We start from the raw sequence: 12,482 nt of genomic DNA, 5'->3' as shown, positions 1-12,482 counted from the left end.
TTGCATGATAGAATGTTTATAAAAGTATTTAATTACTCCATAAGGGCCCATCTAATATTCAATATATAACAAATGTAACTTTCAGGTACTATATGTGTGGCACATAATAGTACTTTTAAACAGTTAAAGGGATACTTGACTCATTGAACAATTTTCAGCAGTGAAAAGTTAATATTTTGTCCAGAATGAATTTGATAACTTCATTATTTTTCATGCACAATTAATACCTTTAAAAAGTAATTTTTCTACTTGCTGTCAACTGATGATGACATCACCTGTGCTGAGGAAATAGGTAAAAGCCAATTATGGCTCACCTGTTTTCTGGGTTTGGTCAGTAAACTGAGCCATGATTGGTCGTTACCTACTTCCTCAGCACAGGTGATGTCATCATCAGTTGACAGAAAGTAGAAAAAATACTTTTTAAAGGTATTAATTGTGCATGAAAAATAAGGAAGTTATCAAATTCATTCATATTAATTAATTATAGACAAAATGTTAACTTTTTACTGCTGAAAATGAGTCAAGTATCCCTTTAAGTGAAATTCACATATTCAAATTTTACCTATCGTCTAAACAACACACGTCAAACTTTGAAGATATGAACATAACTGAAAACATGAGCTAATGTGTGAAAACGTATTATGAACTGAAATTACAATAACAAAATGGCCGAAAGATTTTTTTTATTTATTCATTTATTTATTTACAGTGTGTGAAACGCTGTCTCAACACGGAAGTTGCTCTCTGGCGAAGATGCGCACTAACGTTCATTGGACCTTGTCTTTGGTCTATGCAGTATACAGTATATGCTAACCTACTACGTACAGTATGTATTGTTATATTTTTTTAAAAATCAGGTTATCCAAACAGGTTGCAAAAGAGCAAAAATAATTGGCAGATAATTGTGATGGAAAAGGAGAGAGGGGATCACCACATACCTAGAGGAGTCAAATGTCAAAATGTCCGCCCTGAGTGCAGATGAAGCAATGTGCTGCGGGGACTTCAACTGTCTCCCAAGGGCCACTTGCAGCTGCCAATCATGAGCCGAGACAAGCAACCCGGCTGGGGTCCTCTCCGTAATTATAGGTATACCTCCCCTGTCCTGATGAAGGGGATACAATTCGAGCCTAATACCGCAATGGTCAATGCGTGATGTAATTAACGAGTCCTGACAACTCCGAGCTACCTTGTTCATCAAGATGCAAACCGCGAATGAGCACGCTTTGCCTCCACGGTTCGTAGGTCGTCATTTGGAGGCCAAAGGCAGACAGAATGAGAGCACTTTAGTTCATTTTTTTATTTAAAAAAAAAAAAAAAGAAGTGAGTTAATTTGACAACTTGGTCCTGTTTTTTAAATCTGTTGCAATGATATGATAGCTTAAAGGTGCACATGGTTTCAATGATATTGTCAAAAAGTGGAAGCCTAACATCTGCTTGTCACGTTTAAAAAACTGCGCATGCAGAAGACCATCCTACCCGCTCGTCTGGGGGAAACACCTCTCAAATGTCGCGAACGTCCCAGCTCATCTTCATCATCATCTTCATCAGTGTCCTCTTGCAGCTCTCAGCTATTTTCAAAGTACGCGGTCAGCTCGGTGGAGCTACAACGGTGAATGGCCGAATCCGAAGCTCACTACATGCTCGAAGTGCGCATGCGCAGCTACGAACGAGCACGTACGACGTCGTTACTCAGATTGATTGACAGGATCGAGAAACAATCATTAAGATGATCCACTCGGAAGACGCAGCCACAAAACAATTACTTGAATCCACCTTTAAGTTAGCCTACTATTATTTACCACCAAAGATGTTGAATATTAATGTTTATCATCATTTAAAATTGTCAAATTTGATAAGATTCATCTATTTCCTGTGGGGAAAAGTCCTTCTTGAGGATTATAAGCAAATTTTAACAGATTTACTGTATATTCATTTGTCTCAACTTGTTTATGAGCGGGTTTATCTAATGCTAGCTAATAACATTGAGTAAACGTCTGTGATGCTTAACGGGAATGTAATTAAAATGCCATCTTGCTTGAGTTTTTAAACACTGTTTCATTCAAGTTGGTGCAAGGCCAAGCTTTCATATACCGTTGGGCTCATCTTCTGTCGCTGATGTAAGCCTGACATTACGTTTTTTTGGGGGGGGAAACATCAGAAATCAAGCTTTAAATTACTGAGTCTTGTTTATGTCTGTTTTGTGGGGAATTTTTGCTGTCAATATTGTTTTTTTAATTCTAGAACTATAGATTTTTTTTTTTTTGTCTGTGTGTGCCAATGTTTTCAGCTTTAGAACAGGATCTTTATACCAAAATATGCCCCCCACCCCATGGGGGATGGGACCCTATGCACAATTTGTGTTCTATGTGTAGAGAGGAGCGGCTCTGAGTATGATTAATATGTCAGCTAATGGCCCTGTGTAATTAATTGTTTATTAAGAAAAGATTTGTATCCGTCAGTGTGTTGTTATTCAAGTCATAACTGCTACAAAAGCACACAAATTGATATTTTGATCCTGTGTGAAACCGAATTTGGAACTTTTGTTGCTGGTTCAAATGTGTGCTTTGTTTTGAGTCATTACCAGTATTCATTTTCATAATTCCTCACAGCCCGACTCATTTAGAATTAGCATTAATTGTTGTTATGTTGGATTTGTGTGATCTCGTCGCTCAAGAACATTGAAAAATTGTTTGGAAATTAATTTACGCTTTCATTTATTATCAATTTAATTTACACATAATAAAAAGATGCGCATTGGAAATATTGTTGGCTCTGATTCAGCCACAACTGGTGAATATAAAATATAAATTAACATTACCAAGAGGGCGCTAGGCAACCAGCAGAGAAAGTCAGTCTTGCAGACATAAGAGTGGCATTAAATCCCCTTGTACTGTGTTTACCTTAGTCGGCATTCTATTTTTTTCTCCCTAAGCTGTTTTTTCTCTGTTCCGTTCGAATGTTTTTACGTGCTCGTGTGTGTGTGTGTATGCTGCTGTGCGGCTGCCACTCAATAAGCAGATTGCACGAGTACATGCAGTGAGCAAAACAACCGTAAACGCCGCACAATTGCTCACATTTTCTCCAAAGCTTCAAAGTTTTCATATCGATCGAGTAATAGATGCAAGGTCATGAATCTCAAGCATTTTACAAAAGACATTTAAGATCTGGTGGTGGTGTATCTATTGACGGACACTGTGATTTAACATCCAACAAAGAAATGATCTTTCAAATCTGAATGTGATGATGCATTTAAAAATGCAAATATGGAATATTTGTATTCATATCATTTCAGATTAGCTTAATGGGATCTCAAATAACATCTAAACCATGTGGTGAGTCTTTAATCAGCTAAAATAAAGAAATAAAAGTTTCAACCCGTTTTCCTGCCCAGTTAAATGATAATGATGACGATGATGACAAATTTTACTGTGATTCCTTCTAATATTGCAGTAGCCTTCAACAACTGCTTTGTTCATATTGGAACAGTTTGATCTGAAGCGGTAAGAGCGATTGTTGGGTTGCCATCCACGTTTTTGAAAGGTCATTAGCTCACAATCCAGAGAATCTTTCTGCTGAGAAGGAAATAATTAAAGGCGTGAAAGCTCCAGCTGCTGGCCATGATGAAGTCAGGTCGAGTTTAATTATCAAATGTAGTTCTTCTATTATTAGGCATTTATGTAAACCTATATTTTTCCAAAAACACTTGAATGCGGAATAATCCCAAAATATCTTATAATTGCAAAAGTGCTTCCTATTTATACATCTGGAGACTGTACTTTATTCAATAATTACTGTCCCATGTGTGTCACTGTAGCTAAGAGCAACTAAGCAATGTCTGCCATCTAGTGGTGAATGGTGATATTACAAATTAAAACTGCAGTTGATGCATATTCACAGTTCACCCATGTGAATTTGTATATTTGCTTTAATTTCCCCCCAAAAAAAATTTCACGTATTTTTTTTTGTTTTGTTTTTGTTTTTCCTTTTTGGGGAAAACATATTGAATGTTTATCAGTGATTTTTTTTTTTTTAAAGATTTTCCAGGATTTGTAAAAAAAATAAAAATGAAATTAAAATAAAATAAATACATTTTGTTTCTTTCTTTTTTTTTGTAATTAATCAGGGGGCCACTTGGAATGTGTTCACAGGACGCTGCTGCCAGTTTCCCATCCCCAGATTGAAAATGGAAAGGATGTCACCATTGTCTGGATTGAGTAGTGTTATGTTGTTGTGGGAATTATGCATTACAGCACACGCAGTCATTTTCACAACTCTTAATTACTACAGATAATTACATACAGATAATAATCTCTCCCTCCGTAGGCAAACACGACAAAAAAAAAAAAACATCAATCTCGCCAAATCTTTCCCAAGGCCATCATGAGTCTAGCCAAACCTATTGATGGCATCTAGTTGAAAAGGATGCTGCCTTCAAATTTCAATATGAATGCAGAAAGAAGCCAACATTTTTCATTTTCTTCTTAGAGTACCTATCATACATTATTTGCATTGCTCCAACCATATAATAACTGTGAGTACAACAGTTTTACTGTTTGGAATTCCAAAAGCAGGGTCAGCCTTAAAATATATTAATGACTCATTAACAATAGAATTTAATCCTCCAAACTGAAATCAAAGGAGGGTTGAAATGTTTCATACTCTTTTGCAGTCTCTCTAAAGTGTGAATGCAGATGACTTTTAAAGCTTCAAACAAGAGCAACAGGATATTTTGTCACTTAGACTTCACAACATTCAGCAGATCAAGAAAGTGCAGCAGACTGTCCAGCATGTATTTGGATCATATTGGACGAAAACCGAATAAGTTTGATGTATGAGGAGGGCATGCAAACTCCATGCAAGACTCAAACACCGGAACTCTCGACTGTGAGGTTGACATTTCAAACAATACAACAAAAAAAAAAAAAAAAACATTGCTTTTTTTTTTTTTTTTTTTTTTGTTACATTCTATTCTGAGCTGTTTATAGGGAACGCACATGGTAAGAATTTCATTCTTTGCTGTGTATAAGACAGCAAAACAAACAGAATATTGAATTCCTGCCCCATCCAATTAATAGAACATGAAACAAAATGGCAAATAACATAATGGAAATGGGATCAATCACTTTGTTGGTGATAGAAATTGGCTATTTTTGTTGTGTGATTGGATGATGCAATCCATATTTGCTAACAACCATAAATAGATTTTTTTTTTTTTTTTTTTTTTTTGTAATTGGCCCCACAATTGTATGATGACCCATCCGGGGTGTATATTTAACGTCAGCTGGATGTTTAAATTGGACCAAATGTTAATTGCAGGCAAGATAAGAAAATCACTTCACAAATATGGCACGTTACTGTACTGTAATTTAATTTATTGAATTCAATCTCTGGTGTAATAACCTTATTTATTGATTGATTGAATTATTTTTTATTATCTGTTGTTATTGCTACTGGATATGTAAATTTCCCAGAGGGAGCCATCCCAAAGGGATCAATAAAGTCAAGTCTAAGTCTAATTATATAGCAAAGTGATGCAGCATGATGTCATGTTTTCCCATGAGGAATATTGTAGAGAACTTTGAACACAAGTTGACTATGATATACGATAATTTCCTACGGGAAAAGGTCTAAGAAATGAACATCAAGTCAGGGCAAGATAAACAAGAACATTTCCCTCGAGACAAACATTGTGCTGAAAAACATTGCAGAGATATTTACTTTAGAAGTGATAAGAGACACTGAGGTGATGATGCAGTTCAACATTTGAATTATTCTGGTTTTACTTGCAACTCATCTGATGAAAGGAAGAAAGGAGGAAATTGATTGTATTGGATGCTCACAGGACAGCTGAGAAAATTAACAACAACGGATCACAGAAAAAAAAAAAGAAACAGCAACACAGAAATCAACAAAGCAAATTGTCATCAAAGACATCACACAATACCTTAATACATCTCGCCACTCGCCACACTTCAGTGCAGTGAGCATGTAAAGGAATCATTCAAAAAGTAGCCTTATCTTTAGCTTGGCTTGTTGTTGTTGTTACCCTTAAAGGACACACGTTGTGGATTAAAAATAGTGAGATTGTCGCAGTTCACTGAATAACCGCTAGATGTAGCAACACTAGAACGCAGCGGCAAAAAATACAATAAAAGAGGATAACGAAGTAGAAGCCGCCGTGATTAATTTTGGGTTGTGTAGTTTTTTAAACGTTAGTCTCAAACAATTTTTAGTCTTAAAAACTACATTTTCCACAACACAGCCAAAAGACACACTCGGATTTTGTTTTGAATCCTAAAACCGACGAGTGATAAACCATTCTAATTTTGCGTGCACCTTATTTAAATATAGTTAATTTTAAGATTATAACACTCCCGTGCTCGGCATATTACGATGTCCATGTTTTACTCGAACGCCAACAAACAGCTACAGCCAGCTAACGTCAAGACGTAAATCATGACAGGTAAATCATGACACAGAACAGCCATTTCTGAAATGAAAAACGGATAAACATTGCACTTGCATATTACGCAGCTTTAGGCCCATGTTTTTTTATGCATAACAGTTCTCCCACTGCATGATCGTGCACACAGTTTGAAAACCGGAAGAAACCTAGACCAGAACGTGATATCCCCTGTTTTTCTACATACCAATTATGGTATCTTGCGTGGTGTAAATCCTTGTGCAGCAGTGCAAGGTTTTGGGATCAAAGGGAAGACTGTAAAAGTTTCAGCTCACTGATCTGTCTGTCTGTCTGTCTCTCTCTCACTGTCCAATGCACATTGATTACCTCAGGTGTGCACTCTCTCTTTTAAGGCCTCGACACACCAATCCGATGACGGCAGTCTGCTGAGCAGCTGTGGAAGGACCCTTCAATGCCGTACAGCACATGTGTCAAAATCCGGTCCTTGAGGGCCACAGTCCTGCAGGTTTTGGATCTTTCCCTTCTTCAACACAGCTGATTTATGATCAGCTCATCAGCAAGCTCTGCAGAAGCCTGATAACGAGTCTGTTAATTGGAATCAGCTGCACTTCAATCTATAAAACCTGCAAGACTCCAGCCCTCGAGGACTGCAGTTTGCCACCCCTGCCGTATAGGCTGAACACACGCAAGGACACTTCCAGGGATCTGTTAATCCTTCAGAAGCGAGGTAAAAAACCTTGAGGGATGCTAAATTGTTAAAGGACTATCCAGTTGAGAATATGATGTTCCACTGTTTTGTTTTGTTTTGTTTTGTTTTTTTAAACCAAGTCTAGATTTAATTTACGGGCTATTTAGGATTAGTCCATGTCAATTTACACAAATCCTCAGAACCTCCCCAGTGACACCTCCTCAAACATTGCACCATTGAGGGTGGGTGTTTTGCCATTGCAGCCCCACGCCTCTTGTTGAAAAATATTCAACTCTGTCGTGGTGTCGCTGTGACATCAGTCAGTACATACAATAGGAGATGGGTTGGCAGAGTGATTTCAGAGTATTCAAACTAATCGACCAACAAGCGGGATAAGCTTGCATGCTATTTCTTGGTTGGCCACTAGCAGTAAGCAATCACTTCCAACGTCTGTGCATTGCGATTGACTGGCAGCCAGTCCAGGGTGTAGCGTGCCTCTTGCCCAAAGTCAGACCAGCTTTTGGCTCCTGCTTACCATAACGCTGATGTTGTTTGTTTGTGGCTTCTTGGACAATAGAGGCATCGGCATGGAGTTTCCAGAGGATTTTAACCAGCTAGAGCTTCTAAATACACACAGCCACCTGATCCCACGAGGGGCTAGCAGCCTCTGGGCTGGGAGTAAGGATGAGGAGGGAGAAATGGAGGAGGAAGAGGTCCATAGTGAGGAGTGGTACCTACAAAAAGAAGAAAGTCTCAAAGACAAACCAGCAGAGCTCATTCTTTGGGCTGCAGAAAACAACCGTGTAAGTGCACATTTGGATCTGTTTGGACTTCTGCTGTCACGATCGAATATCATATCAAGTCATCTTATCATGCTGTTTCCATTATCCAGTTTATATAACCAGTATTCATGTATAACACCTCAAGATAATATATTCCAATTCAGCACCACTTTTTGGCAGTTTTGACTTCATTTGAGCAGCAACTATTGAATTTTGAGGAGCACATTTTTTTAAGCTTAATGCCGGGGACTTTAAGATAAACTGAACTCAAATTAAAAATGTGGCAATATAATAGGGACGTAATGATTTCCAAACATCACGATACGATATTATCGCGATATTTAAAAAAGATCACAATATTGTAAAAAAATAAATAATAATTGCTCATACTAAAAAAAGCACAATATTGTGCTTTTGTATATGATAGCAATGCATATAAACCACCTACAATCTCTCATAACAATATTGAGGCACTTACTTGCTAATGCAAGCACACATTGATCGCTTCACAAGCAAATTAGGTTCCCCTTCATCTGACAATTAGCATAGATTTTAAACATAGAAGGCCAAAACATCCCTAATAAAATTAAATTTCACTAATAAACTAGCCACTAGAGGGAGCTCGAACTGCAAACTGGAAATCAACCCCTTTTTTTTAACAGATGTGTTCCTTTTAAATATTGTGAACATGACGACGATGATATTGTGTCAGTTTTAATATGATACCAAGATATTGTCCTTATCATTACATCCCTACAATATAATAGGGGTAGTTTAATGTATCGTACTGAAAATGATTGCAAGTGTTCAAATGAAGTCATTTTTTGCTGAGTTAAAGAGACTATGAATAAAAGGACAAAATGACATTTCACCTGATAACGTTACTTATGAGCTGAATCGCTACCGTAGCTAAACATGATGCAAAGGCAGCTGTGCACATCGTATAAATTGCTAATCGTCGCTTGTACGGAAAGAAAAATCTCCACTTCTGTCAGTGTTCTAACTGCATTTTTGAAGTAGATTTCTGAACAACAAATGACACACAAATCCCGTGGAGTCAACAATCATTTCACAGGTGCTTTCGTATCGCTGCTTGAGAGCAATTACTGGCAGAGAGAGTAAACCGTCCATCATTGATTACTGATGTGATTTACCTTGCAGGTGTGCACCGTCCGCCGATTATTAGCCGCAGAGGCGTCGTTGGTACACAGCAGCGACGAGGACGCGTACACGCCTCTGCACCGCGCGGCCTACGGCAACCATGTGGACGTGGCGGCCGCCTTGCTGGCCGCCGGCTCCAAAGTGAACCCTCGCACCGTCGACGGTTGGACGCCCCTCCACAGCGCTTGCCGCTGGGGGCACGTCGCCATGGCAACCTTTCTCCTGCACCGCGGCGCCGACGTAAACGCGCAGACCAACGGAGGCCTCACGCCGCTGCACCTAGCGGCCTCGCACGGCAGCTCGTCCAAAAGTGAGTGGCGCCACACTTTGGAGCTGCTCCTGTCGCAGCGCCACCTGAAGGCGGGACTTCGTAGCAACAGCGGCGAGAGCGCCAGCGAGTTGGCCCGACGGAGCGGCCCCTATCACTTCCTGTTTGAAATGGTAGAAGACTGCGCAAGTGTACTTCCCAGCTTATGAATGTTTTCTTTAAGACCCTTGGACTGTTTTAAAATGAATTAAGTAATGAATTTTGTGGCTCTTCAAACTGCATATTCATCTGAAATAATTATGGTTAGGGCTGGGTCTAAAATATCGATACAGTATATTGGTATTCCTTTTTATAGCCCAATATTCATAAAACCATGAATCGATACTTTCAATACAATTTTTCTCCCGTAAATTAACATGCCAAATCCCCCCCAAAAGAAGTAAGGTAAGAATTGGAAATTTAAAAAAAAACAATGTGGATGGATGCATAATTATGTACTATGGTTGTATCTCTTATAATACAGGTAAATTATTTTTTTATTTATTTACTAACCACTGGAACCTTGGTATAAAATCTGCTGGAATGTAAATGTGTGATTTTCCTGAATGTTTTTGCCACTATATTTACATAGTGCTGTGGTTGTAATTGATTTCAATTATTTATGGGTTTGATCAGGTCATGGTCAATAAAACAACCATCCATCCATTTTCCTGACCGCTTATTCCTCACAAGGGTTGTGGGGGGTGCTGGCGCCTATCTCAGCTGGCTCTGGGCAGTAGGCGGGGGACACCCTGGACTGGTCGCCAGCCAATCGCAGATAAAACACATGATTCATGTAACTGTATTGGGTTCAACTACAAATGCAAATATTTTTACTAATGCACCAAATAAGAGGGAAGTTTTTACTATTTTGCCTTATTGGTACTTCAGGGAATGTCTTACATATAAAAGTGAAATTGGTACTGCATGAAATCCTTAACTGAATCGAAAATCAATGCGAATCGAATTGATTTGGAAATCTGATACCAGCCCTAATTACTGTAATGACAGTCTTGGGAATTTTGCTTTTACAATGTATTGTGCTGAAGATTTGGCTTTCACATTAGCCGTGCTTACAGGACTGTCTCAGAATATTAGAATATTGTGAATATCAAATATTGTGAATATTAGAATATTGTGATAAAGTCCTTTATTTTCTGTCATGTAATTAAAAAAAAATCATACATTCTGGATTCATTACAAATCAACTGAAATATTGCAAGCCTTTTATTTTAATATTGCTGATTATGGCTTACAGCTTAAACAAAACTCAAATATCCTGTCTCAAAATATTAGAATATCGTGAATCATATTTCCAAGTGAATCCAGAATGTATGACATTTTTGTTTTGTAAATTGCATTACAGAAAATAAAAGGACTTTTATCACAATAAAACGGTATATGGACAACCCATCCATCCATTTTCTTAACCGCTTGCTCCTCACAAAGTTTGCCGGGGTGCTGGAGCCTATCCCAGCTGGCTTCGGGCAGTACATCCTGAACTGGTTGCCAGCCAATCGCAGATATGGACAACCATGCACTCAAAAAACTTTAAAAAACAACAACAAATGTCTCCATAAAAACAAAATATTAAAGGTGGCATACCATATTTTTCGGGCTATATACAGTCACTTCCCCCAGTGTATAAGTTGCAGAAAGCATACTGGAGTGCCTCAACTCTGAACTCAGATCAGATGACCCACTGAATTTAATCAGATTACTTTGCGCAAAAAAAGAAAATAATCAGGCAAAGGGTTGTGCAACCAACCATATTATCTGAATTGTTTATTTTTGTTTAATGTTTGTCAACTGTGGGCATGTGAAGCTCTTTGACACTCTTTTGTGATTAAGGATTATATCACTACTAAATTTGACTTGATCTGTCAGTTCACCTCAATTCAATCCGCATGTGTAGTTTTTTTTTTTTTTTTTTGCGCCAATGTGATTATTGCCGACTCAATGTCATCATGTAAAACCTGAATGTCACTCACATCACAGACCTCCACCAAGGCTGAACTACTAATAAAAGTGAAAACAGTTTATAGAGCTATGTTTATTTTTTCTAATCTGTAAATTAGCAGGCTACTTCATGGAAAATGTAGAATAGACAGGAAGTGCCTCCATGTTCCCCTAATTATATTTCGTGTTTCCCGGACGAGTTGAGAGTTCCTTGTGTTTTACATACTTGGCTAATAATTCTGATTATGATTCTGGGGGTTGGACAGATCCAATGATATCATTAACTTGCATATATAAGCAAAATGATACACCGTTACCCAATGAGCACCAAAGTTGACTGAAATCCTTGACTGATTGGAGGACTTACAATATCTTGCTTCTCTTGTATGGCGTGTGAAAACTATGGCCACATGATGCCATTTTTAGCCAACACAGTCAGACTTGTTGAGTCCTCACGACCCAAACGATCGCCAATGGAACACCTGACTGAGACAGAATGACGGATATTTCTGGCGGAACAAGTCTTGCTCGGCTACTTCCGTGGGCGGTGAAGGATCCCCTCACATTAAAGCGCAATGTCAAGGTTACAAAGAATTTACTGCTCTTTCGCGTGGCGTGCTCTTGACAATCAGTTGCTTTGTTTTTGTGATTAGCATTCGTTAAACAGCCACAGGAGCCATTGAATATGATGAAGAGGGAAAAAAATAGTTATTTTTGCCCCTGGCTTTTTCATCCCAAAAGCAAATGAGTGAGTCTGCCTGCAGGTATAAGGTGACCTTGTTTTTGTGGGTCGTAATAATCAAGCACATAATTGGTAATTTTTAATAAATGTGTAATGAAAATGTATCATGACTGACTGCTGCTTGTGATCAGAATATTTGAACGTGGAGAAGTAACAACCATTAGACTCCTCTTTCATGCATGCACAGTAAAATCAGAAGTTTAAATTTAACACAGTTCTGAGTTAAATTTACACTTCCAAAAGTGTCGAGTTAAATTACAACACCCATAGTGTTATTTGACACATGCTAGGGATGTAACGATATCCAAACATCACGATACAATATTACCACGATATGAAGGTCACGATACGCTAATTATCACGATATTGTGGGGGCGTTTGCGATATTTAAAAAATATCACAATATTGTAAAAAAGAGA

At 38.2% G+C, this 12,482-nt stretch overlaps 1 protein-coding gene across 2 annotated transcripts; it reads left to right on the top strand.

The window, feature by feature from the left end:
* Positions 1 to 6,177: 6,177 nt before the first annotated feature.
* Positions 6,178 to 11,409, top strand: ankrd49 (ankyrin repeat domain 49). Of its 2 annotated transcripts, none has more exons than XM_077525305.1 (4): positions 6,178 to 6,463; positions 6,817 to 7,151; positions 7,690 to 7,915; positions 9,056 to 11,409. In XM_077525305.1, the coding sequence occupies exons 3-4, from the start codon at positions 7,700 to 7,702 to the stop codon at positions 9,530 to 9,532; spliced, it is 693 nt and encodes a 230-aa protein (XP_077381431.1). In that variant the 5' UTR covers positions 6,178 to 6,463; positions 6,817 to 7,151; positions 7,690 to 7,699; the 3' UTR covers positions 9,533 to 11,409. The 2 variants fall into 2 exon arrangements, with proteins under 2 accessions (XP_077381431.1, XP_077381432.1); XM_077525306.1 differs by having other exon boundaries at positions 6,796 to 7,151.
* The last annotated feature ends 1,073 nt before the right edge of the window (positions 11,410 to 12,482 follow it).

Source organism: Festucalex cinctus, chromosome 6 (genome assembly GCF_051991245.1).
Source record: "Festucalex cinctus isolate MCC-2025b chromosome 6, RoL_Fcin_1.0, whole genome shotgun sequence".
Lineage (NCBI taxonomy): Eukaryota > Metazoa > Chordata > Actinopteri > Syngnathiformes > Syngnathidae > Festucalex > Festucalex cinctus.
The sequence above is the reverse complement of the archived record's forward strand: the minus strand, read 5'-3'. Positions and strand labels throughout refer to the sequence as shown.

Coding starts and splice junctions, on each gene's coding strand:
- ankrd49 (XM_077525305.1), top strand. CDS start 7,700: ATGGAGTTTCCAGAGGATTTTAACCAGCTAGAGCTTCTAAATACACAC. Junction 7,916..9,055: donor GGGCTGCAGAAAACAACCGT/GTAAGTGCACAT, acceptor TTTACCTTGCAG/GTGTGCACCGTCCGCCGATT.